We start from the raw sequence: 25,575 nt of genomic DNA on the forward strand, positions 1-25,575 counted from the left end.
GAGATGAGCAATATGAGCACTGAAAGGTGAAGCGACTCACTCAGGGTCACAGAGGGAATCAGAAACAGAGGCTGAACTAGCATCCCAGTCGCTCCTGGTCCACTCTTACTCATGTACTGTATCCTTTTTTTGTAAACTGTTTATACATTATTATCTTATCTAATTTTTATTTGATTTTCTTTGTAGCCTAACTACTTTCTGACAACTTGTAATGCACTTTGAGCTATATCATTTGTATGAAAATATGGTATAGGAATAAATGTTGTTGTTGCTATTTATTGCATCAAGAAAGTCAGTGGCTTCACTCCCATACTGTTCACTGAGCAGTGGATGCCATCCCAAGCCAATGCAGTACAATTGCACGGTGGGAGCACTGCCAGAAGTCTGCCCATCGTATGTTCTGTTTTTATATAGCACCATACATGGTACAGGCCATCAAGAAGATATCTTACAATGCAGTAGACTTTTTTCCAAGTTCATACAGTGTGAGCACTAGCAAGAAAAGTAATTCCATCACAGCCAAGCTTGGAGTCGGAGTTGGCTTTAAATCTGTGTGATTGTATAAAGTACCTTTCATGAAGAGGACCATCCTAAGTCACCTTGTACAACATAAGCACTGTGACTTGCCTGCGATCACACTGAGAGTCAGAGATGAACTAAAAACTTTTATTTTCATATAGCACCTTCCATGATGGAATGCATCCTGACCTGCCTTACAAAGCAGCAGTTCAGCACAGTGACTCACATAAGGGCACAGAGGGTATTGGAAGAGGAGGTGGTACCAGTATCCCAGTGGATCCCAGCCCAATGTCATAACTATTAGGTTCTTAGCAGTATAAAGTATAATTTCCATTGTAAATACGTGGAAGGCCTTCTTCACTCACACATCACACTCTGGGTACACTGAGGTACTTGTAGTTACACATTTTTGCGCTTTATTTATGAAACACAAAACAATAACATGAAATATCCAAAAGAGGACACATGAAGTCATTGAGACGAATGATTACTTCACCTAAATGACCTTTCTGCCATGGTGTGCCTTGAACTCTCATCACATTGAAGAATTTCCTATGAATTTTAAGCATTTGCCAAATTTACAGTGTGATTAGCCATGGACACTAGGTGGCGCTTCAGTCATGCTTACCAGATGGCCTACACTTCCTTAATCAAATCAGAGACCCCAGTAAAGAGAGCACTTGTGAAGTGTAATATTCTCACAATGCTCAACACAACACTCGCATGTCCCTGTTAGTCATTTTTAAATATAACCAGGGAGGCTCCATGATATGCCTGGATAATTTTATTCTTTTTGTATTTTTTAAAAGTAAAATAAATAAATAAATCAAGTGCCAAGCTACTCCCCCCCAGTGACTGTGCCTGCTGATTTCAGGAGCTCTAAGCCTGAGGCTCACTCACTGGCTTCTCAGTGAATAACAATGTGAGCTGGATGGCCAGCTGCGATGAACAAAAGGTGGTGAATTTTTAATGCTTTTAATGGACGAAAGCCACAGCACGACCACTTCAAACTTGTCGAAAAGTGGAGCCAGAGCTTATCTCTAATGAGGGTTCTGATGGGTTTAGTTCTCGGATTATCAGGAATCATAAAACCATTTGCGTCTGTTCTCTGCAGATGCCGCCAGTCATTCCATAATGGCAGTTCTGTTTACTGGTTTCTACCTTTATCCACCATACTATGCTCTTGTTGTTATGAGGCGTCTGGTGGTTACATGGGGTGCCATCTTGGTGGGTGTCTTTAATGCAGGTGCTGGATATCAAAAGACCATTGGTTTGAGGAGGGAGTGCCCCTGGTGGCTAGCACATGAATGACAGCTCAGTGGCCACCACCAAGCCTGAGAAGCTACTGAAGTGTACTATGGAAATATGGGACATATTCTCTTTTGCTTTGCATGTGTACTTTAATCAAAGCATTATCGAGTCAATATAAGGCACTAATTGGACAATATGCGTTATCAGCTGGATGCATTGTGGGCACTGACCAAGTAAATAACTGCAGCGCTGTATAGTACCTTCTACTGTGTGCATAATTTGAAGTGCTCCATCGTTACACTGGTGTGATTAGTTAGATACAAAGGGCAATGGTGGAAATGATGGACTTGAAAAATCCTGCATTGTTGTGTAAAGATTCCATGTCATTGCAAAACACATATGGCTGATTAATACTCATCAGTCTACCAACAGGGTGTTTTGACACATTGAAATCTTGTCTGCTGTATCCCTGCGTATTCAAAGCAGCAACACCATGTGGATTACGTCATGCAGAGATGGAAAAGAAGGAACCGCTGGTCTTTAAATATAAAAGTGCATTAAACATCATTATGACTAGCAAGCAGTGTGGCCACCTAGTGGCTGGGATGTTGCATCAAAACAATGAAGCTCAGTTGAATCTATTTTTTAGTAAATGCAGCTCCACTTACAAGCCTAGTATGGTTTACAAATATAAATATAAGATGAAAAATAAAAGCAACCTGGACACAAAACATAACGTTTCAACATAAGGAATCATGTGTAACTGAGTTGTCTACACTCAGAGATGCTTGCTGTGCATGTTTTCCCCACTGGGCTTCTGGGACATAAACTCAGGTCCACACCACACAAAGATCTTAGCTAGTCAAGGCGAAGGAAAACTAACAGTACAAGTGACCAATCTGCCTTCTCAACATGAGGGTGCCTCTCCTTTGTTGTGTAATCGTAATCCAAAAATAAAAATGTAATCTTGATAGGAGACATCTGTAAATAGGCCCACCATGTCACTATGTGTACTCTTCCTGTAAAATGAAGTTTGTAATGGGAGGATGCTAACGGTTTAGGTGTTGGACTATAAAGCACAAATTTACCCATCCAGTCTGTAACACACCTATAAGGGATGCACTGGGGATGGTGAGCACAATGGAAAGGCCGCCTGTCCATTCTGTTACCCTCTTTGGGGTTGGGTGTAGGGAGGGAGCATCAGAGTCTAACCAGGCAGCACTGGACTCAAGGCAGGAACAATCGCTGTGCTAGTCTGCTGCAGGGCAGACTCATGAATACTCCCACTCTTACTCATACAGTGCCAATTGACCTAACATGCAAGTCTTTGGTACATGCAAAATGAAAGTGTCCAAAAGAAAACCCCTCACACTGATAAATATGTGAAAGGCACTATATACAAGAATAATTACCAATGGTTTATCTTATGAAATGAATCATGTGTTTATTATCACAAGAACAGGCCAGTTTGGATGAAGGAGGTTGCTACAATTCCCAGCATCTTCTTTCTTTTATCATAGGGGCTACATGTATGCTGGACTGGAGTTCGGAGCTGAGTGCTACTGTGGACACAAAATCCAAACCCCCAATGCCAGTGAGTCGGAATGCAACATGGAGTGCAAGGGGGAAAAGAACAACATCTGCGGGGGTGCCAACCGCCTCTCCATCTACCGCCTTGAGCTCAGCCAAGAATCAGCTAGGAGATGTAAGTAGACTGTAGTACTGCAGTGCCAAAAAAGGAGAAGTGTCCATAAAAAAACGCCCAGTCAGGGTCATGACCATGGGTGAGCAGGGAATGGGTAGTGCAGACCCAAAAGGCTCATCTGCCAACTAAAAAATAAAATTTTAGGTTATTTACCCTCTCTACATATCTAATTGCCCACCTCTGAATGAGGTACTAATAATGCCTCTGCCCCTAGAGTGGCCCACTGACACTGTATTCTTGTATGAATTTCTGGGAAGAAATCAGCAGGCAAGAGTCTTTGTTTGAATAATAGATAACACAGACCCCACCGCCCACCCTCCTCCAGCTCCGTTTTTACTTTGCCAGTGAACAGGCCCCTGGGGTATAAACACACAACTTGTCTGAGCCATCTTGTACATTTCTAGAGAGCTCATTATTTATTCATTTATTGGATGTTGTTTTGCTTCTCCATGAGCCGCATTTCAAATAAAATGTCTGCAGCAAGACAAATGTTAGCTTCAAGCTAGTGGGGCCCATGCCAGTGCTGGAATGATGGCTTTATGATTCACCTGGATCCCCCCTCCCACTGCCACACCTAAATCATCTAGTCCACTAAAGAGAAAATAAATGCCATTCTGATCCTGGTTCAAACACATGTGGTGAGGGCCAGTGCTATACCAGCGTTCCAGCACTCCAGTCCTGATGTATTGTTCCCACATTCACTAAACATTTTTAGGCTGGCAGTACTCCACATAACAAACTTTTCATAATAAGGGGGGCCTATATAAACGTATATTATCTAAGCAATGCCAGCACCCTTCCACCACTCCACGGCCCTCCATCCAAGACGGTCTCACCATCAATCCAGCCTGGTATACTTCCAGCCACTCATCCCAGCTGTAAGATTGTCTGAGTTTGAGCTCAGCCTAGTAACGATTCACTGGTGTTGATGGCAGAGCATCCTCACGCTAGTCCACCTCAGCAGGGACAACATGTCAAACATTATTAAATCCACTGACATAAAAATATATTAAATAGAAAATAACATAAAGACATACTAATGTCAGTACAGAGGACCAGCAGGTAGCACTGCTTCCCTGCACATCTTGAGCCTTAGTTCAACAGCTGGCTGAAGTGCCTTTCATGTAGGCATTGGCTGCTCTTCAATCCACCGCTGACCAGGACGGTCTCTACAAGCCTAACCAGAAAAAATGGTGCAGACAAAAATGGAAGACTGCAATTTTTTCCAGTGCCATTTTAATTTGTTGGATACTAAAGCAAGAAGACACACAAATAAGCAGATAAATAAATAAATGTAAACTAAGGCCTTCACAGGAGAGCATGCCACTTGATATTTATGGCAGTTTTGACCCACATTCCTAGAAAATTAATTGTATGTGCAAGTGCCTGCTGTGAATATTAGGCAGCCCTTCTGTCTGCGAGAGATTCAGGCAAAAGGCTTCTGCTAATTGCGCTTTTCGTTGTCCTTGCCAGAACGAGAAGGCACAGAGCCCATTACTGGCTAATAATGTCTGAGCTCAGGGTCCAATCACTCATTGTCACCGCAAAGACAAAGTCAGAAGGATTCTTGACTAGAATAACACTGTCAGAGTCAATCTTTTTGTTCCTAACGTCTTATTCACATCAAACAAAGCTGTAATCGTGCCTTTATTAGGTCTTCCCATAGAGGAGCAAGACAGAAACAATGCAGTCTGACAGCGATTACATCCTAATTGGTTTTAATCGAAGATGGGTTTGGGAAACATTGAACAGAGGAAGCTTTTTTGAAGTAAAACAGTTTCACAGCTTCCATTATAGTTTTCTCTGACACTGCAACTTAATAATTCAAATATACAAAAAAAAACTTATTTTTATTATAATATAGTAAGTGTTATCTATCTATAATAGCTATACAGGAATACAATTTATCTGTGTGTGTGTGTGTGTGTGACAGCTAGGGGGCGCAGTCAACATTTTTGGTCCTCTAATTCCTTCATATACTGTATCTTACAACTCTTAATTTATAAATGCTTCATTTATAACTGAAAAATCAACAGTCTACACCTAATTCCAGGCTTCAGGCTTGGAATCTTCATGCTCCGAGTATTTGGTTCAGCCACACTAGCAGACGTCCACCTCCTTAATGCCTCTTAACTTTAACTGCTTTCTTGGCTATAGCCAGCGTGCTCTCTTTGGTTTGGGATCCAAGCTCTATTAACTGGTCACTCAAGAAAGCATTTTGCCATCATTAGCACCTGGCACTGAGGCTGGAGAGAAACAAACGTAGGCATCTGGAGATCGAAGGCTGTACCCTTCTGTTGTTATATCAGCCCAGAGCTCTCTGGACAGCCTCAACAGGGTTACCTGTCAAAACACTATCTATCTATCTATCTATCTATCTATCTATCTATCTATCTATCTATCTATCTATCTATCTATCTATCTATCTATCTATCTATCTATCTATCTATCTATCTATCTATCTATCTATCTATCTATCTATCTATTATAAAAAGAAATCCTGTCCTGGAAAGCAAAAAGCAAGTCTACGATACGTGATCTTCTCTGGAGACATTTTAAAGACCCACGAGACCAAAGACACGCCCTACTTACAATCTATCAAATAGGACAATAGGCAGCAAAACATTCAGTCTTGTGAAGGATTGGAGCACACACAGATCCAGGGCTCTCAGCGCATATAAAGCGTATAAGGACAGTACGTTATAAATTAAATGTCGACATATAAGCGAAGAAGAAAGCAGCGCGGAGAAAAGAGACTCAAATGCGTTGGACAGAAAAAAGAACAAACAAGAATAATCGAGGTGCAAATTCAGAAAATAAGGAAAGTAATTATCAGCCCGGAACAAGTAGAATTGAAAAAAAAGCACGTCCAGTCCGGCTCAGAATTAAAAGACAATGAGTAAAAGACAAAGTAGAACTTCATAAAGACATTTACAAATGTTAGCGCTAAACACATGTAGAGCGTGTTAGAGATTATGAAACCAGGGAAATTAGAAAGGCTAAAAAAAAACAAAAAAAAAACCATTGGCGCTATACACATGTGAAGAAAGTTAAAGGATACGAAAGTAGGAAAATTAGAAAATATAAAAAAGTAAAGATCGCAGTAGCGGAAAAAAAAATGCCTCATTTAACTATGCACCAGTCTAACTTTGGTTTTGCACAATAATTACTACACTATTGCAACTTAACACTTAATTCTACTTTATTCACATCATTTTTACTTATTTATTATGTTCTACTATACTGTTATCTTTCAATCTATGACTGTTTGTTAAACTAACTGATATTCTTCTAACTTTGCACAGTTTTTGATAAGCGGATCAGGATGCATTTCACTGCGTGTTGTCCTGTATAACTACGCATGTGACAAATAAAAAATCTTGAGAATTTCAAAAACAGAGGTTACCGCACATGCATTTATTGGTTACTTTGTTTATATATATATATATTTATCTGTCTGCTTATTTAAAAAGCTAAATTTACCCGAGGAGTCAAAAACGTTCTGTCTAGCCCTTGTACAAAAACCTAGACAAAAGCTGGGGTATCACCTTGGTAACCCCATGTACTTTTGGAACTGTGAGAGGAAAATAGCACGACTTTACAGACAGGAGTCCAATGCAGGACTCTACTTACTTTTTTACTTTGTAAAAAAAAAAAATATTAACTGCTGATGATGTAGATCGTTTTGTCTGTGCTGAAATTCCAAACAGAGAAACCTATACTGACCTCATTAAAAAGATTCAGCATATTGGGACTCGCAAGATTACAAATATTGTTTTTACAGAAGTTCTGAAATAAAAGTGAAACTAATGAAATAGTAACAATTCAAAGAAAAAAAAATCTTAAAAGTGTGTATCCAGAAAACCAAACACGGGGGTTTGCAAACGAAGCCCTCTACTAGTTTAAATATTTATTTATTTATAATGAATACTCTGTCCTTCATTATGTGTGTGTATAAATTATATATACACACACACAAATATATACATGCACACACACACAAACAAACATATATATATATATATATATATATATATATATATATCATATATATTTCTCTTCTGGTTCGTCCTGCTTCCACTTCAAAACCGGTCCCGCCCACACACAGCCAACACGGCATTTCTCGATTCCTATTCGTCGTCTTCCATGTCATGCACTATACTGGCCTGCTGAGCGTAACACATCCAACAAGTACTCGAGGTGCTGCCACAACAGTAAAGTAGCTTTACCACCTTTGCGGGAGCCACCTGTGTCTTTACAACAGCTTCTTACACAGCAAACATCAGAAGCTAAAAATTACCGTGAACACATTTGAGAATACAACTCTTCTCTAGTGTTTGCTTCCATGGGTGCATTGATAACTCAACCTCCTGGCCACGGACCATACTGTTTTAAAATACACGGGCAAATTTATCACCAAATCTCTCCACTATACGCTAACACTTCTACCTCTTCAGGATATGGACAGTTGTATGTTTTTGACACCGCGCAACCTACTGAAGTACACTTACAAAATAAAGCAAACTCTGCGTGCAGCGAAAATCTACTTCTCCAGCTAGATTCCATGCTCAGAACCATCAACCCCTTCGCTAAATCATACAAAGACATGCATGAAATCGCTCAGTCCAATCCAACAGCATCTGCACGAATGGTTTTCAAGAAAACCCCTAGGCAGGATTTACAACAATACAATGCCCCGACATGTCACACCGATGTTGCAGCGATTTTCGTCGCAGAAGATGGCGAAACGCCTGCCGAAAGGGACATTTGCATCTATCCCATAGGCAACTCCTGTAATTTCCACGCTCAATATGAATTGTGATCCTATGGTTTACCCACTTTTATTCCCTTACGGAGACATTGGCTGGCACAAAGATTTCCAACATGTTCCCGATAAAAGAACCGCCAAGCAAATAAGGCGGCTTACTCAATGCCAGTTTTATGCGTACAGATTAGCAATGAGGAATATATTCAGTATTTGCACTCCAGCGGCAAACTATTCCAACAGTACGTCGTAGATGCGTATGTTAAAACAGAGGGCGCGCGTGTCAACTATCTGAGATTACATCAACAAGATCTGCGCGTTGAACTATCAGACGCACTGCAAGCAAACGCTGAAAATGACAACGTTCGTGTAGGCAAAATGATCTATCCATTATCCAACATGCTATATCCTAACTACAGGGTCACGGGGGTCTGCTGTAGCCAATCCCAGCAAACCCAGGGCAGGGCGCCAGCCCACCGCAGTATGTATATATATATATGTATGTATATATATATATATATATATATATATATATATATATATATATATATATATATATATATATATATAAATAAAACCAATTGTAATATTTTATTTGGGTAGCTACTACTGTATAAATCAACTTGCATATTTATATTTCTGTTATATAGTACCTTTCATGGCTATCTATTATAATTATTGAAACCCAAAAGTAATGCACTTAAAATATTCCTCACATCAACAACCATGAATTATATATTCCTAAGACTGGTGACGCTGAAGAGCCACTCAATCTGACTGCATTCAAATCTCAGCATCAGTTCCACTAGCGATGACTAAACCTGTCAATTTTCCAATCACTTAAGACGGCTGTTGTTTTAATTACATCTCCAACAAGCACATAGCAAGAAGAAAAATGCTGGGGCTAATTATCCTCTCATAGATCACAGTTACCTTGGTAACCCACTTATATTAAATATGAAAGGCCAGCTCAACAATTGTCAAATACAATATACACACATTAACAATGTAAAAGTACTCTATAATGATTTGTACAAAACCATTTAAAGGCTACAGTCATACAGTAAATGTCTTCTCTTGTATATTTTATAGCTGCCTTTTCTGATATTGATTAGCTTCCCTGTCTGGATATACAGTAAGGAGCTTGTTTCAGGGAGTTCAAGCCATAGGTCGTAAAAGTAGTTAGTCAATTTCCAGTGTGCAGGCATCGTCTTATTTTAACAAGCTTAGAGAAGGAGCTATAAAACAGCTTTCCTTAGTTTTGAAATTTAATAATGAAAACAAGATGGTAATTAAAGTGAAACATGCAAACACTGAACTGTTTTGACATTGATGAGCAAAGATTTATGATATCGAGGTTGTGGAACTGTAGCTAGGTGTAAGGGTCTGATTACAGTCTTGTCATTGTTAGAAACAGACTTGAGAATGCCTGTAATTGATGACTGTTTTGAGATGGAATCGATCAGGAGAATGAAAAGGGTTTTTTGGGAAAGGCAACTCTTCAGGAAATTAACAAAGGCCAGTAAACAAAACAAACCTAATATGTAAAGAAGAGAGAGCATCATCATAATCAGGAAAACTGAACAGAATTCAGTAACTAGAGTTACAAAGATGAGATCCTTAACCAAAAATAAACTCTACAAAATTTCTTTGTATCCCACATCTAAGATACTTCACATTAAATAACCTTTGCATGGAAGTTGATCACATGATTGCAACTGACATAAAGAACACACCATATGGCCACAGCCATTAGAAAAAACGGCAAAATGGAAGCGTAAATGGTAAAAACGGTTTCCAAAGAGGCATCAGAATCATGTCATCATCACAATGATAAGAATTTGTTGTTAATGCAATAAATGAGCAATAACTACAAGTGATATACAAAAAAATACAAAAATAAAAAGATTCACAATAGTCACTAGGGCCCAAGTGCGCTAGATTAACTAAATGGGTGTTTTGGAGGGAGATGCATTAAGGATAATGACTCTGAGAATACAGAGAGACAGGCTTGTGAAGTGACTCCTTATTCCACATAATGCTCCCTACATTGTACTGTACTCTTCTATACAATGGCAAAATTGACTCTCTTTGGCATTACTAGAGCCTTAAACAATCAGAAATTATACACTTGTACAAAACTATATGATTGCAATTCTGCAGTTCTGAAAAATTATCCCAAACAGAGCCTTTCAGGCTTCATTGCTTTCATCATTGTGAAAAGTCTCCATTGGGTAGAAGAGTGATTTTTTTTTATATCTAATCTGATTATAATCAGATGTAGTACACAATGTGTTACTGATGTATTTTTACTTCCTGTAATGCAATTATTAAAATGAAAAAAAAAATAATAAAAACCAAAAATATTATGCAGATTGTGATTTTCATAAGAAATATAAACACATTTTGTGTGGTTGAAGTCTGCAGTGTGCGGAGTTGAGTGACATTTAGTGTTAGTGAAGAGCTCCCTCTAGTAGTCGCCTGAATATGCAAAACAAAACAAACATTTAGGGTCACTAGTGCTGCACCTAATGGAGACTTACTGTAGTGTGGAATCTTGGAAATTGCACATTCCATGATTTTTCCCTGCCATATCCATTAAAAATGCAAATTATGCTAACCGGTGACTTTCCATTGTCCCGTTCAAGTGAGCAATTCAGGGTTTGCGTGTTTCTCTTTGAAAAGAACTTTTGTTGCTGAGTTCTCATAATGTATGTATTAAATTTCAATACCAATGAAATTAATTTTATTGCCACTTTCACAGGTTTGTTAGAATAGGATTATAGCTCTATGCTGATAATCAATTTCTTAAGAATAAGATGATAACTCTATGCTGGTAATTGAACAGAGTAAGTATGGGTATGTGATGAGTGGGACAATCTTGGCCATAGATTCTGCCTATCTGAACCTCCAAGTAGAAATGAGGGATGGATGACGAATGGTAGCAAACACAGACCAAAACACAGTCATAGAGAATAATTAGAAAAAATGCTTCCATAGTATTAAGAGAATATGTAGTACAGCAAGAAAAAAGAGCATCTGGCCACATTCCACAGCAGCAGCAGCACAGGCCCTTCTGGAAGGCCAAGATGAGTGTATGGTGTATAACACACAAGAGAAACACACATCCTAAGGCCACAGTTACAGTGAACAACAGTTAGGAAGTGTAATTTAATACTGGATTAGCAATGGTGCGTCCAATTAGTCATCCTCACTTACAGTAGATAGACTATATTTCGCATTGCCTGAAGTACCAGGACCTATCATGTTGTTGTTCAATGTTTAGTCCAGGAGTGATTAGATACTCATGGCCCGAGTAAAATGGTGCAGCAACATATGAAACGGAAGTCTGCTAAAATGGTAGCATGCAAGAAAGCACTTATGTTGCACCCAGATTCTATACAGCAGGTATAATGTAACTCACAGTCCGAAAGAACGTAGGGGAGGTTACAGAGTTAGATGATTTCATATCAGTGCAAGTGTTAAGATGCACAACACCAATTGCTCCTGCTTAAAAAAAAAGATGTCAACATGAGAATCTGTGGTGATCTACAGATGTACGGTTAATGCAGCTGTAAAGTCCTGAAGTTTATCCATTACCCACAGTCACAAAACTGTTTGCCACACTGGCAGGGGGTGCCATCTTCAGTAAATTGGATTTGCAACAAGCCTACTACTTGGCAAGCTCTCAGCCGAGCTGCTCACAATAAACACACAACAGGGGTCATACCCCATCTAGCAGCTGCTGTTTGGAGTTTCCACAGCTGTTGCCATCATCCAGAGCTTTATGTGCACATAGCTAACTAGTGTTCAGGATGTGCCCTGGCTGTTAGACGGCTGCATAAGAGATGTTTGGAGCAGTAACCTCACGTTCCTCATGAAATGATGTCAGATGTTATCATCTGATGATAATGAGATAGGCACGTTGTGATGCCTGTCCTGGCACTCGTATACATGCCTAAACTGTTTTACGAATCTCATACTGGAACTGTTCACATGAAACGCCTTGCCAGCAGATGTGTGTGGCGGCCTGCATTGGATTTGCAAACCAAAGACACAGTAAAAACGTAATTCTCTATTCAAAAATCATGCCCTTAAACCACCAAAGGCAGTGACGCACTTCTGTGAATGATCAGCCAGCTCATGGACCAAGCTAAACCTTGATCTTAAAAACCCATTTCAGGGTTTTAGCTAAAACTATATGACATAACTTCATTCAATTGCCACTTCAAGGCTTCTTCTCTTCACTACTCACCACACAACACCCAAGTCCCAAGTTTGTGTTCCCTCACAATGACAAAGGTTCTGCATGAGACAGTCGCCCTCAATTTCTGCCTCAAGTGAATGAGCAGAAGATGTGGTACAAGACTGATTGGCATATCTTGCACAACTCACCACACCCAACTGTAAAATCAGGGCTCTGCAGAGATGTTCGTAAATGAACAACCAAACACAGCACTTGATCACCTTGACACAAATTTCTAAAATCTCATGCACCTTAAGCAAGGGCAGGTTGTTCAGCCTATGGACATAATGAACGTTAATGACTACCTGGAGAGCTACATTGGGTGCTGGCACTGGAGAAGCAGGCAGAAGGGGCCGTGTCTGTACAGGAAATGGAAAAACAGCCACACTAACCAGCTAAGAGATGGATGCCATAGTCTATAACTGCTGTTGCCATGCAACATGGTGGTATCCAAAGGAAACTGGGCACTGTGGATCACCAAATGTCAATGGTAATGCTGTGCCACAGACTCCAAAACTAGCAAACCTTAGAACTTTCAAGCTCCCCAGCCCCATAGTTTTAGAAAGGTTGCCAAGCTATGGGTAGACTGGGGGATATAAAATGAACTAGTCAGTGGTAAAGCTTTTATTTTAAAATTATTAGGATATTCTGTGGGATTCATTTTTTTTGGATATTTTTCCACATTTGTTCCACTGATATTTAAAAATGTTTTCAAATGGTCAAGTGTTTTATCGAACTTTTATTGACCAAATAATTCTATGTTACAAGTTGTGTTTTGTGTCTAAGCCTGCTGCTGTGTTGCTGCTGCACCTGTATTAATGGATTACTTGCTAGATACTATCTTATTTAACTGTAAGAGGTTGCAGTAACACCTCATTTGAAATTTACTTAAAATATTAGGAAAGATGCACTTGTAGAATAAAAGAAAAAATATAATTTTGGTAAAAATATCACCTTCCCAATTAAGCAAACTCTAATATGATTTCTGGTTTTCCTAATTCTGCAATTTTGAGAGATCAGTCAGTCCCCATTTATCATAAGGTTACAGTTTCCAGATTTGCATTTAAACCTCCATATCCCACAACATTACACCCAACACCATGCTCTTGTAATGGAAAGATGTTCTCGCCGTTACTGATCGGCTTTCCTTCCCCTCAGTATAGACTGTGATGCAGAAGGTTCAAGTCGTAGATTGGAAAACTAGGAGCTTAATCTGTCACAGCATCTGAAATAACCTGTTCATGTCTCTATCTGTTCATCCTTTGTTTCAACATTAAAATAAGTTCAATGTTTTTCTATACTTTTTTATAAATATTTTATCAATTTTATGAACCACTCATTATGACACTATTTCAAAATATGTTTCCATTTTCCTTTTTAAAATTTTTTACTGATTTTATGAGATATCTTATGATGAATTACACACAGAGTTAATTTAGTCAATGCTACTTGCACACATTTATGTTCCTTATGAAATTAATAGCAGCACAGCCCAGTTCAGGGAGCTGGGTTTAGCCCAATATGAAGAAATCTGAACAGAGAACCATTGTGTGTGTTTAATATAATTCTTCCTAACTCTATTATTCCTATCTGGAATAGGATTTCTAGTAATATGTAAATGCAATACTACCTAAGAACTAAAGAAAGTTTTTTTTCCTCATGTTTGATTCAAGTGTACAGCATTCGCAAAGCACACATCAGACAAAGGTGGGCACTTGATAATACTGATCACAAGTCGGGCTTTAATCTTGGATATATTTTGAATAATCTTAGCCAACATACATGTGTTTGATGTATAATTTGTATCTGAACTACTTTGTTGAAGCTGAAGAGGTTGTCAATGACAGATTTCTGTTCCCCATCTGAAATTTTAACAAAAAGGTCATGTTTGTCTTAGATTATGTAGGGGGGGTACAGACCAAAATAAGCCACAAATACCACCTATGCCTTCATCTTCATTAGGTAGTAAAGTTTCAACTTTGGATACGGAAGGGCAAATTGGAAAGTCAGGCACTTTCTATTAACAGTACAGTAAAAGTTGTGTACTGCTGGTACTCTGAAGTCGATTGTTCAAGGGAGTCAAACCTACTGTCATCAATACAGAGGTATCTAAAGGTGCAAATAGATCCATTGAGTGAACACTATATATGTAAAGAATAGATGGAATAAATTATTATCATGCATGGAAGCAACTAACAAAGCCCCTCAGCTTTAAAGTGTTTTCATGTTTCATCATATTTGAACAAATGCTCCAGTGCTGCATTACCAAGTGCCCAAGCACAGGCCAAGGCATATAGTTATAAAAATAAATAAATAAAGATTCAAAACCGATTCCCTCCATCACTAACTAAGCATGTCCATTTCGACCTTGGAGGTAAATCTTAAACCATTCACCATAATAAAACTGAAAATTTTGCTAAAGCAAAGCCAACTTTATTATATGTTTTTTCAAATCGGTTGTTTTGTATATGCCTTTCCTGCATTACAAATGAATGTTGTAAGGAAAGAATATACAGGAGGACTTGTTAATATATATACGAATATTCTGAAAAAGAAAAAGGTACTTTAGAAGGATAGTCATTTAAAAATATGAGTTCTCCCAGCTAATATGAGATAAACAGATAACAAACTTTCCACAACCTATTTGGTGATTTCCATCAGATTGAAAAGCCTCTGTTTGATTTGTTTCTAATTCCAGTATATACTTTATATCAAAATTGGCTGAATGGAGAGAATACACAAATTAATAAGAATCAGTTTTACCAAATTAGAATTATTTGTATGCTGTACTGAATGTGTATTACATACTAAAATTGGTTAAATTCAAATTGTTTAATAAACACCAAGCTTTCTATTTCCTTCAGCTGGTTCACATGTTAGACCAACGTTTGGCCAAATTATCCAGTTCAGACACAGAGACGAGCAGACAGAAATGGCCTGTTATTCACCTGTAGACAACACATTTTTAAGTGAGCACTTGAAAGGTGATGAATGAATCAAATCCACACTCTACCTGCTGCTAAGTTGAAGGTGCAGGTTACAAGATTAAAAGAGTGCTGTGGCAAAGAAAGCTGAGAAACCTCTGCACTATGCAACCAGCTTGCGTACACACAGCCTTTAAAAGAGAAGCCTTATTAGCTCGAGATCAACGCTTTATTAGTCCTGATTTCTTGGTCTGAAAATAAGAATTAGCAAGCTTCACATGCAGCACGGGCTAAACACCTTTCTTGTATTTGGTGATTCTCCTGGCTGGATGACCTTCAACAGCCATCCTCTTCTGTTAGTTGGCAGGTTTCCCCTGCCTTTCTTAGGCATGTTTATATTATGGCTTATCTACTAAAAATGCTTTTTTGATCTAAAAAATGCAGAAGACCTGAGACATGTTTTGTGTACTTGAACCTTAAAATGCTGTTTGAGAGGAGAATGTGTGGTGACCAGGGCAGCAGAATTCTCATCCAACATGATAATTCAAAATGGATGCTTTTGGTGGTGCTGGCAGAGGATTTTGTGTACATTATGAACTCCCTAAGAACAAAAGCATCAGTAGCGAGAATATAAAATCTAACCTGTGTGTGGGAACTCCAATAACTAGGCATTGGCCACATAACTATTGTAAAATTATTCCCAGAATGTGATTACACAAATTAAAAAAATTGGCATATATTTTTTAAATGATTTCTTCCATCTTTCAAAAAGTATATTTGGGCTAGAAAGGTTGCTGTGAACAAATGTAAGCGGAAGCAGTTGCCACTTCCACAAATGATGTTTGCCACTATTTCATTTCCAGATGGGAGTGCAATTTTTAAAGGATGCTTCCACAAACCGGACAACATGTCACTTGCACTTCCTGTTGGTGTCTTAATGACAAATATGTCTGTCGACAAGTGTGTGGACTTCTGCACGGAAAAGGTAGGCATCTTAACTGGATGAAGGTGAATACAAATTTGTCTGGGGAGCCAAAGACAAAAATTTGTGATGTTTAAGACTAGAGATATGTCAGTGGTGCATGTTTAACATATTACTTCAATATTTGCAGCTATGGCTACAGGTGTGGGACTGGCGTAGATGAAGATTTTTCTGTATTCTATTGAAAGTGTCATTTAACAGGGTGCCTGCAACATACTCATTAGCACAACCAAACTCACATGAGACAATGCCTGATGAAGCTTATTCATGACTCAGGTGGCCTGGATTGCTAGTTTGACATTGCTCTCATTGTTTTAATTGCTAACCCAGAGGACCAAAATTTCAGTCTATTGCAGTGCAGGCTGATTAACACCAAGGCTGTCCAATGGGTGCTTAGTTTTGCACTTGGGGGCGGGCTCTTTACATACTGAGGGCTTGAATCGTGTTTAACAATAAGAATTATAAAGAGAATGACAAACTACAACAGCAATAACAAAGGCTGAAGACTTTAAACAAATGCTTTTTTTTTGCTCCTTTCCTAATTTAGTTTGGTTCTGCATGTGTGTAACTTTGTTTTTAGGGGAACAAATCAGAGACACTGGCATACACAGAGTATACCCACAGGTTCCTCATATTTGCACAGCACACCTCCCTGCCTTACATGGCTGAACCTTGGCCTTCCTTGCAGCCACGCCCCCTGGAGGCCTATATTTATCTCATTTAAGAGCCTCTGTTCTGTTTCAGTATCAGTCATGGCAATTTGCTCTCATTTCAGCAGATTTCCACAGCAGTTAGCAGCGACTTTTAAAACATCTTGAATAAATGAATTTCCACCAGATTAGCCCTCCAGGGGCTAATTTTAGGGCGACCAGTCATCCGTTTCACAATTGGTTGATGTTAGCTAAGACTTTTCTCAGCTTAAAAGCCAGCCAGCTGTAGAAGGATATTTAGTGTATAATGAATATTTTCAGAGAAACTCCTACACATTAGATAATAAACACAGTGATTGGCTGCCTAGAAAATAATCAAGTAGCTTTATCTCCTTAGGCTGAAATGTTTTCAAATGAGCAGATTATCTGCAAGTCTCTTTTGTAACATGCAAAAGATCTTGCTAAATAAAGAAACCCCAGGCACCCGAGATAAATTCTCTAAGTTTTAATTGCCAGTTCCAGTCTATCTGCCTTTTAGATTTGTGGAGAAAAGTTTGGAAAATGCATTTTTTTCGTTTGTGTGCAAATTGACCCATTGCAGTACTGTATTAGAATGAAATACCAGGCCCTGTGAAGGTCAGTGTGTCAGTCTGGATTTACACCAAATCTGTACATGTGTGTGCATTTATATGCATATAAGTGAGTAAGTAAATGTTTACATTTACTTATTTGGCTGACACCCTTGCAACATCTATGATACCACAGGCTGGTCAAGCGACTTGTTTGTGGTGTGTAGTATGTTTACGCACATGCTTATGAATAAATGTCGGTGAGATAATATATATGTATATCATTAAGGGTATTGCATGAACATGTAATTGTAATAAGCAGGTTTGAAAATGCTGTGTTGTGTTACAGACAGACAGGCTGGCAGGGCACTTATAATAAATAAATGTGTGTGCTTTTATACCCTTAATGTTTTGTTGTCCATTTTTCTGTCTGAGTGTGTGCATTTTGTAATGTGGACCAGAATTTCAGCTTCTCGGGACACAGAAGATGCATTAGATGACATACAAGCACAAAGGACAATAGTCATAATTCAGTAGAGCCTCCAGTGTTATAAGCTAGTCGATACACAAATAATACAGTAAGTTAAGTGTTCCAGGGATGACAGAATTTTGGAAGATTTGTTACACTTAACTCCCTGCTACATACAGTAGTTTCCTGGTGTCATTATTTCTGATTCTCATTTCAATTAACTATTTTCTTTTCACTGTAGCTGTTATAGTTTTGTGTACCTTCTTATAGGTGCAGTTATCTTTTTGTCTGGTTGCTAGGCTGGTTACATCACATGACTTGTTAACTATATAATGTCATGTCCCTCCACTGTAAAAGACTCCATCATGCAGTCTTGGGCATTCATGTTTTGCAATTACTTAACAAAAACATTCAAAATAAAGCAGCTTGTAATTTAGTTCTAGTTAGGGACATTTCCATGTTCACTTGGTTTAGGACTCTTTTTCTTTATATTTTTGAATTTTGATTTGTGCTTGGGTGGCACGGTGGCACAGTGGGTAGCGCTGCTGCCTTGCAGTTGGGAGACCTGGGGACCCGGGTTCACTTCCTGGGTCCTCCCTGCGTGGAGTTTGCATGTTCTCCCCGTGTCTGCGTGGGTTTCCTCCGGGCGCTCCGGTTTCCTCCCACAGTCCAAAGACATGCAGGTTAGGTGGATTGGCATTTCTAAATTGGCCCTAGTGTGTGCTTGGTGAGTGGGTGTGTTTGTGTGCATCCTGCGGTGGGTTGGCACCCTGCCCAGGATTGGTTCCTGCCTTGTGCCCTGTGTTGGCTGGGATTGGCTCCAGCAGACCCCCGTGACCCTGTGTTCGGATTCAACGGGTTGGAAACTGGATGGATTTGTGCTTTGATTACTTGTTTTCTGAACATTTTGGTATTGACTTTGTGCCATTGAGATGACTATGGCCCCTTTAAAAACACTGTCTTACTACCTTTTTTGTCCTTTTCCCACCTGGTGTTTTTAGTGTAAGTTAGGGTTCAGGTTCAAGTGACATCTGGGGGATTCTAGGAGAATGATCAGGTTGTTAAAGGGCATTCCTGACCATAAAAGTAGATCCAAAATAAAAGGTCCTTGAGGTCACTCTAGCAATGCTCATGGAGTGGAGAGTTGCGCGAGAGGCAAGAGCTCAGCTGGCAGGTGGAATAGAGGCCAGAGTGGTTCAACATATTAGAGAAATAAGTGTCTATTCGAGGGAAACTGAAACAGGCATACCACATGGTGTAAAGTGGCCTCCAGGCAGGCCCAGAGAGGCTCCAAGGTTTTACATTATTATAACTCTGCCTGCACTGCTTACCCTTGTGAGTCTATTTCCAGTCCTTGCTGATTAACCTAGACAGCCTTGGTGTTCATTCTGGGTTTGGGGATGTATATTGAGGTCCCCCACTGGCCATGGTGTACATGCTTTTTGGACTGAACGTGTTTGCATGCATTTTTCATACAGGTATGTGTTGGGGAGATTTCAGAGCATTCACGTGTAACAGTTTAATTGTTTGCCCACATCTGTATGTGAAAATCATTGAGATCATGTGTGTGTGAAAACATATGTGAACATAGGGAAGTATATTTATTGCTTTGGTGTGCATGCATGTTTAATTGCTGTAGGGCTATGTGTATTTTATGTGGATATGAGTTAGTTAGGTGGTTGTACAATCATGGATGGGACAATAAGAGTACACTTGAGAACTCACTTATGTTTAAGGTGTATTTTTAAGGGGTCTTTGTGGATATGACAGCAATTGTACCAAGTCTACTGGCAAATTTTCATGCCCAGGTTAACCATATCCTTTTTTCTGTACTTTAATTTAGGAATACTCACTGGCCGTTCTTGCAGGTCAGAACTGCCACTGTGGTTTCCCATCCGTACATTTCACTCTCCATGAGCGGGAGGATGAACAGCTCTGCATGCATCGCTGCAGTGGAGAAGAATTTGAGAGCTGTGGGAATGAGGACTATTTTGTGGTCTACCAGACTCAGGTACAAGGTATGGCCTGTCATCTAGAATTACACCTTACTGCCAGGCTGCCGGTGCCCTGGCTGTACACAACTACACTGGATATGTGCCTGAAGGACTGGGCTAGGGTGACCAATACTAACTGTACGGCAGTGGGCTCCCAACTGGAGGAAGGGACTGTTGCATGTTGTGGTATTGGACCAGACCAATTACCCTCTGTGGAAGGATAATGGATGGACAAAGTCATATGTGGGTGGGCTGAAATATTTGATCCTTACCATACAACATAGTTGTCTGTGTATGGCTTACGTCGTTTGACTATTTAATTTTTTCATTACACATACTTTTTATTATTTATTATTATTATTTTTATGCATTACTTAAATTACTAATTATTTTATTGGCTTACATGGTTAGAGGTGTGATATCTCAAGCCACTGATATCTGTTGTGGCATAGTAATGCTTGATTGTTTCCTTTATTATTTATTTATACCAATTTTTTATGTCTTTTGCCATATTAACAGCATTAGAACTCACTCCTTTCTATTTTCTTCACATTATAATTGATCACAGACAGAGTAACTCCACAGATGTACGTTGAGGAAGTCACACAGGCTGTGTTATTAGACTGTAAGGCACTTCACTAGTGACTGATTTACAAATGTGTAATTGTAAAATGCTCTTTCTTAACTGGAGATGCTGGGCCAGTATGTCCATCAGTCATGTGGTTGATTGCTGAGCGTACACCCCACAATGGAGAGTTGTCTTCTCGTTGCAGATACCCTACCACAATTACGCAGTCCTCCAATTGGTCCAATCTTATATCTGGTTTTAATAGAACTAACGTGAATGGGGGTTAGACTTCAAGCCCTCCAGTCTGCTGCAAACAAGGATCAGTGCACGGTGTAACGTCTAAAGATTCCCTTTGAGTTTAATCAGGGCTTCTAAATTGTTCTGATTTACGGGACATCCATCTGAACTACAGTGGTGCTGAGGTGTCACCCCATTGCACAGCTGCTAATGTGGGACCCTGAGGTGGTTCGTTGTGTGGTGGGTGCTGCAACAAACTGTATCAGCGCATGCTCCTAACCTTTCCTCCTCCTCCTCAAGCTAAAACTGGGATGTCCACTCATTCGGGCAAGATGAAAGTTTCACAATTCCAGAGGCTGCCGCCAGGGGTCGCCACACTGTCGAGATAACATGAACGTGTCAACCTTGATTTGTGACTTTGATAGTGAAAGCTGCTCAGGTTTACAGCAAATGTGATTACCTTTTGCATCACATTAGATTGCCCTCTGTTTCTGGTATTGACACACAACGGCACTGTTTCTACTTTTAGTCCTTTCTTCATTTCCAGCCTATACTCTGATGTGATTATTTCTTCTTCTCCACTTATGGCTTGAGAAACATGACACCCCATTAGCGATATTAAAAAAAAAAAAAAAAAAAAAGGAGGCAGTCGGCTAGAACAGGAATCAAGAAAGACGGCAGGAGTCTTGACAACGTTTTAAAGAGCCAGCATGAGAAATGAGAAAAATGGTTTAAAATAAGGTAGCATAAAAGTTTTCATGTTAACAGTTTTTTCCCCAATTTTCAAAAATGAAGCCAGATTTCTTAGATTCTGTACACCTGGCCATCCCAAAGTAAATTGTCTTCTCTACACATCTAGGATGGACCTCTGCAATTCTGAAGCCATTATCTGGGGCTAATAACCAGGTGGCAATACTGCCGAGCTTAAAGAGTACGTTGTGATGTCACTGTGGCAGGGACAACTGGGCAGCAAGACAGGAACCATCTCTGGACGAAGCACCAGTTCATCATACAGCCTGAACCAGTTTGTGGTCAGCTGTTCAGATGTGGATGTACATGGGGAGAGCATGCAGGTTCTACAATAACCATGAGATGGCTGGAAACTGAAGTCAGTCTTTGGCATTACAAACTGGAAGTGCCAATCACCCAACCTGAACGTGGAAATGAGGATTTCGCTTTAGTTAACCACAGCTTTAGAACTGCTAAAATTTAAGTGGGAGATGGAGAGTGACCCAAGACCACCTTACTCGTAAAGCCCTGCTCACCAAGTTCACATTCAGTGTACTACTTAACATGGCTGGCATTAAAGGGTTAAGCTGATCAGCCCAGACTGTAATGTAAGATCTAGAAACGTGACGTTAATATTTGCATTAATGCTGCTTTAGACAGCCGACTGTAGTATGTAATGGTGTCCTGTTCAAGGCTGGTTGCTGTGTGCAACCAAATGATTAAATGGCTGCGAAAATGGATGGTATCATACACTACACTGTAAAAGACAGCCTTGCTGTATATTTGTGCATGTTCTGAGATACTTTCAGGTTTTGAGCATGTACTTATGGAAAACGTCCTTGTGGTTTATAACTTAAAATGGATGACTCTGTTTGGGTGAGCCTGGCCCATTTTGGAAGAAGCGGCAGCTTGTTAAATGGGTTTATAGAAACACCCAGTTCTTATATTGTATCCGTTTTCCGTTCTTTCCACAGATAACCGCTGCATGGACCGACGATTCCTACCCACTCGATCCAAGCAGCTCATTGGACTGGCCAGCTTTCCTGGGGCGGGGAACACCTGGGCACGTCACCTCATTGAGCTGGCCACAGGCTACTATACAGGCAGCTACTACTTTGACGGATCTCTGTACAACAAAGGTGAGAAGATGAATCGTGTTGACGCAATGAAAGAAACTATAGAGTGCCAACTGAGTATTTGATAAAACTGTATCAGGTTGATTTTGTGATTAATGCACCTCATACTGTACCATTATCAAAAAACAAGATCATGGTTAGGACCACAAAGTCATGGAAGATAATCTAATAAGCAACTGAATTAAGCAAAACAAAGTTGTGCAGCTGTGTTGCCTCTCAATTCCCAGGGATCTGGGTTCCAGCACCATCTGTATGGTATTTGCGCATTTCCTCCCTTGTCCCTACAGGTTTAGTCGAGTGATTCTGGTTGCCCATCCACAGAGTGCTGACTGGCAATTGTAAACTGGATGTGTGTGACTATGCCACTCACTGAACCAACACTTGCCCCTCTGTTAATGCATTCATGGGAGGGTCCATCTGCTCAGCTCAAAGCACTGACTCTCATAATCTGCTGCTTTCCCAGTCATGGCCAGTGCCCGCCTCCTCAAGCTGCTCACAAATTGAATGGACAGCACTTTCATGTTCATTGTTATTCAGCATTAAAGGGTACAAACATCACATCAGTGTTATGCAGGTGGGAATTTTGATTTATCCAATTCATACTTTAATTCTATCCAAGCATTTCTTGTGCACTCTGGAAAGCTGTTGCCATCTGCTACAAGGAACATGGGGCATCACCAAAACTAATTAAAGTAATACAGCAGAGGGCGAGGTAGCCTGTCTAGGTAAGCTGGTGTGTGCAGGAAGCTACACCAAAAGACACAGGGCAGATGGAGCTTATTAACCTGCCAGCTAAAGGGGACAAGGCAGGAGCCTGGCTAGTCATCTCAGGGCTTTCACATGTAAGCAGCTGAGGTGTTTTGCTATTAGTTTGTAACTGCAGAAGGGAGCATGTGACTGAGGAGATCAGACAAATGTAGTCCCGTTTTTCTAATGTTTTCATTTGAACTAGAAGCATACACCATAATGCCACACAACCTCTGTGTGATTCTTTCTGCCACAACAAGCTGTCGCACTGTTGGGAAACAACTTACATTCCAAATACATTGCACCATTTTGAGTGGAACTCCAAAAAATTACACAGATCTGATGAACCAGTGTGTGTTAACTTTATCCGTGTGTTGAATTTCAAAGGCTCTAATAGAATAGTCTCTAACATCTCATTTTACGGGGTCACGGTTACACAGTCCTCCCCAGGGATGCTAGTTGCACTTACGTTAGTCTGTGCACGCTGGTAAATCTTGTTAAAGCTGCTGCCTGCCACCTCCTATCAGACCTTGAAATGTTTCTCAGTGGAACAGTACACTCATTTCATCTGCAGTTTAGGCCTTTTCAAAGTGCTTACATCTACAGACCATTGCAGGGAATCATTTACATATTGGGGATAGATGTGCTGTCTGTTTTGGAGCAGAACTCTGATAATTAACAGGGTATAGTAAATCACTTGATTAGATCTTCAGTCTCACTGTGTTTTTGAAGATCTTGCATCAATATAAAACATTGTGTAGCTGAAGTGCCTAGGGGGACCAATAGATATGCTAACTGTCCATTTCACAATTAAAAATTATATTCATGCATCTTCAAACCTGCTTAATCCATTTCGAGGTTATGGGGTGCTAGTAGCCTACCCTGGCACTACTGTACATATAGTGCCAGTCCACCACATGGTACACTCATTTATACCGGGGTAATTTAGAGTCACCAGTTAGCCTGTTCTGTGTTTCTGTTGGATTTGGGAGGAAAACTGGAGTGCCACAAGATAATCCACACAGACAAAGAGACAACATGCAAACTTTACACTGATGACTGAAATGCAGGACTTCAGAAGCTATAAGACATCAGCATCAAGTACTGTCCAAAGTGTTGCTCCATAACTACTCAAAGCACAGAACATTACTCAGTCAGCACAGCTTTACTATAATCTAGTGTCCTGCTCAGGGTTGGTTCCTGCCTTGATTTCAGTGCTGCCTGAATAGGCCCTAAATTTTGACACTGAAAACTGCATTAAGCTGTTGTGGAAATGGATGCATGGATAGATATTTGGATGTGCATATGATATGTACTGTATCTCAGTCTTCACACTTCCAAATGACGGCTGAAGCAGTTGTCAGACTCCTCCATTAGAAATATGTTGTATCATAACATATTGTAACATTGTATATAACCTAATATAATAGAATATAACACAGTGAAAACTGCGTAATCTAGCTCATGTTGTGGGGGGTCTGAGAGTATCCTGCCAGTACTGAGCGCAAAGCAAGAACCAAACCTGGATGAGGTGCCAAACAATTGCAGGACATACTCATGCACACTCACAGGGATTAATCTGGAATAAACAATCAATCTAACCTACACATCTCTGTGGATGTAGAAGGAAAACCAAAATACCTAAATGAAAATGTACACAGACACCAGGAGAATACAGACATAACCATATGACAGATTCAAACCCAGGATGCTGGATCAATGAGGTGTCCATTCTAACCAATATACCACCTTAATATGCTGTAACTAAATATATCTATTTAATTTTGTGCTACTTATGCACAACACAAAATGCAATGCAGAAAAAGTTCATTACTATGAAGTCGGATTCATTAATACATCTAAACCAAAAGAATGAATCAAGTCAGGAGTTTGAGAGCAAAGATTTGTCAACCAGTGAAGCTAATAATGAAATTGTACCAAAAATCTGATTTGCAACCATAATCTTGGATAACCAGGATGTTCGTTCTGCCCTCTGAAGCAACAGCATTGAAACAGATAACTGTCAGTAGGAAAAATAGCAGCACCCATGCAGAAAAAAAAAATCTGCAAGCAGAAAACATTGT

At 39.8% G+C, this 25,575-nt stretch overlaps 1 protein-coding gene across 1 annotated transcript in view; it reads left to right on the forward strand.

The window, feature by feature from the left end:
• The window catches only part of wscd2 (WSC domain containing 2), a 105,127-nt gene that overhangs the window by 71,280 nt on the left and 8,272 nt on the right, over positions 1-25,575 (forward strand). The window contains exons 5-8 of the mRNA XM_051921321.1: positions 3,291-3,475; positions 16,274-16,395; positions 19,924-20,098; positions 22,583-22,747. Of these exons, the coding sequence (XP_051777281.1) occupies positions 3,291-3,475; positions 16,274-16,395; positions 19,924-20,098; positions 22,583-22,747 (647 nt within the window). The remainder of the gene's footprint in view (positions 1-3,290; positions 3,476-16,273; positions 16,396-19,923; positions 20,099-22,582; positions 22,748-25,575) is intronic.

The sequence above is a fragment of the Erpetoichthys calabaricus genome, chromosome 18, assembly GCF_900747795.2.
Source record: "Erpetoichthys calabaricus chromosome 18, fErpCal1.3, whole genome shotgun sequence".
NCBI lineage: Eukaryota > Metazoa > Chordata > Cladistia > Polypteriformes > Polypteridae > Erpetoichthys > Erpetoichthys calabaricus.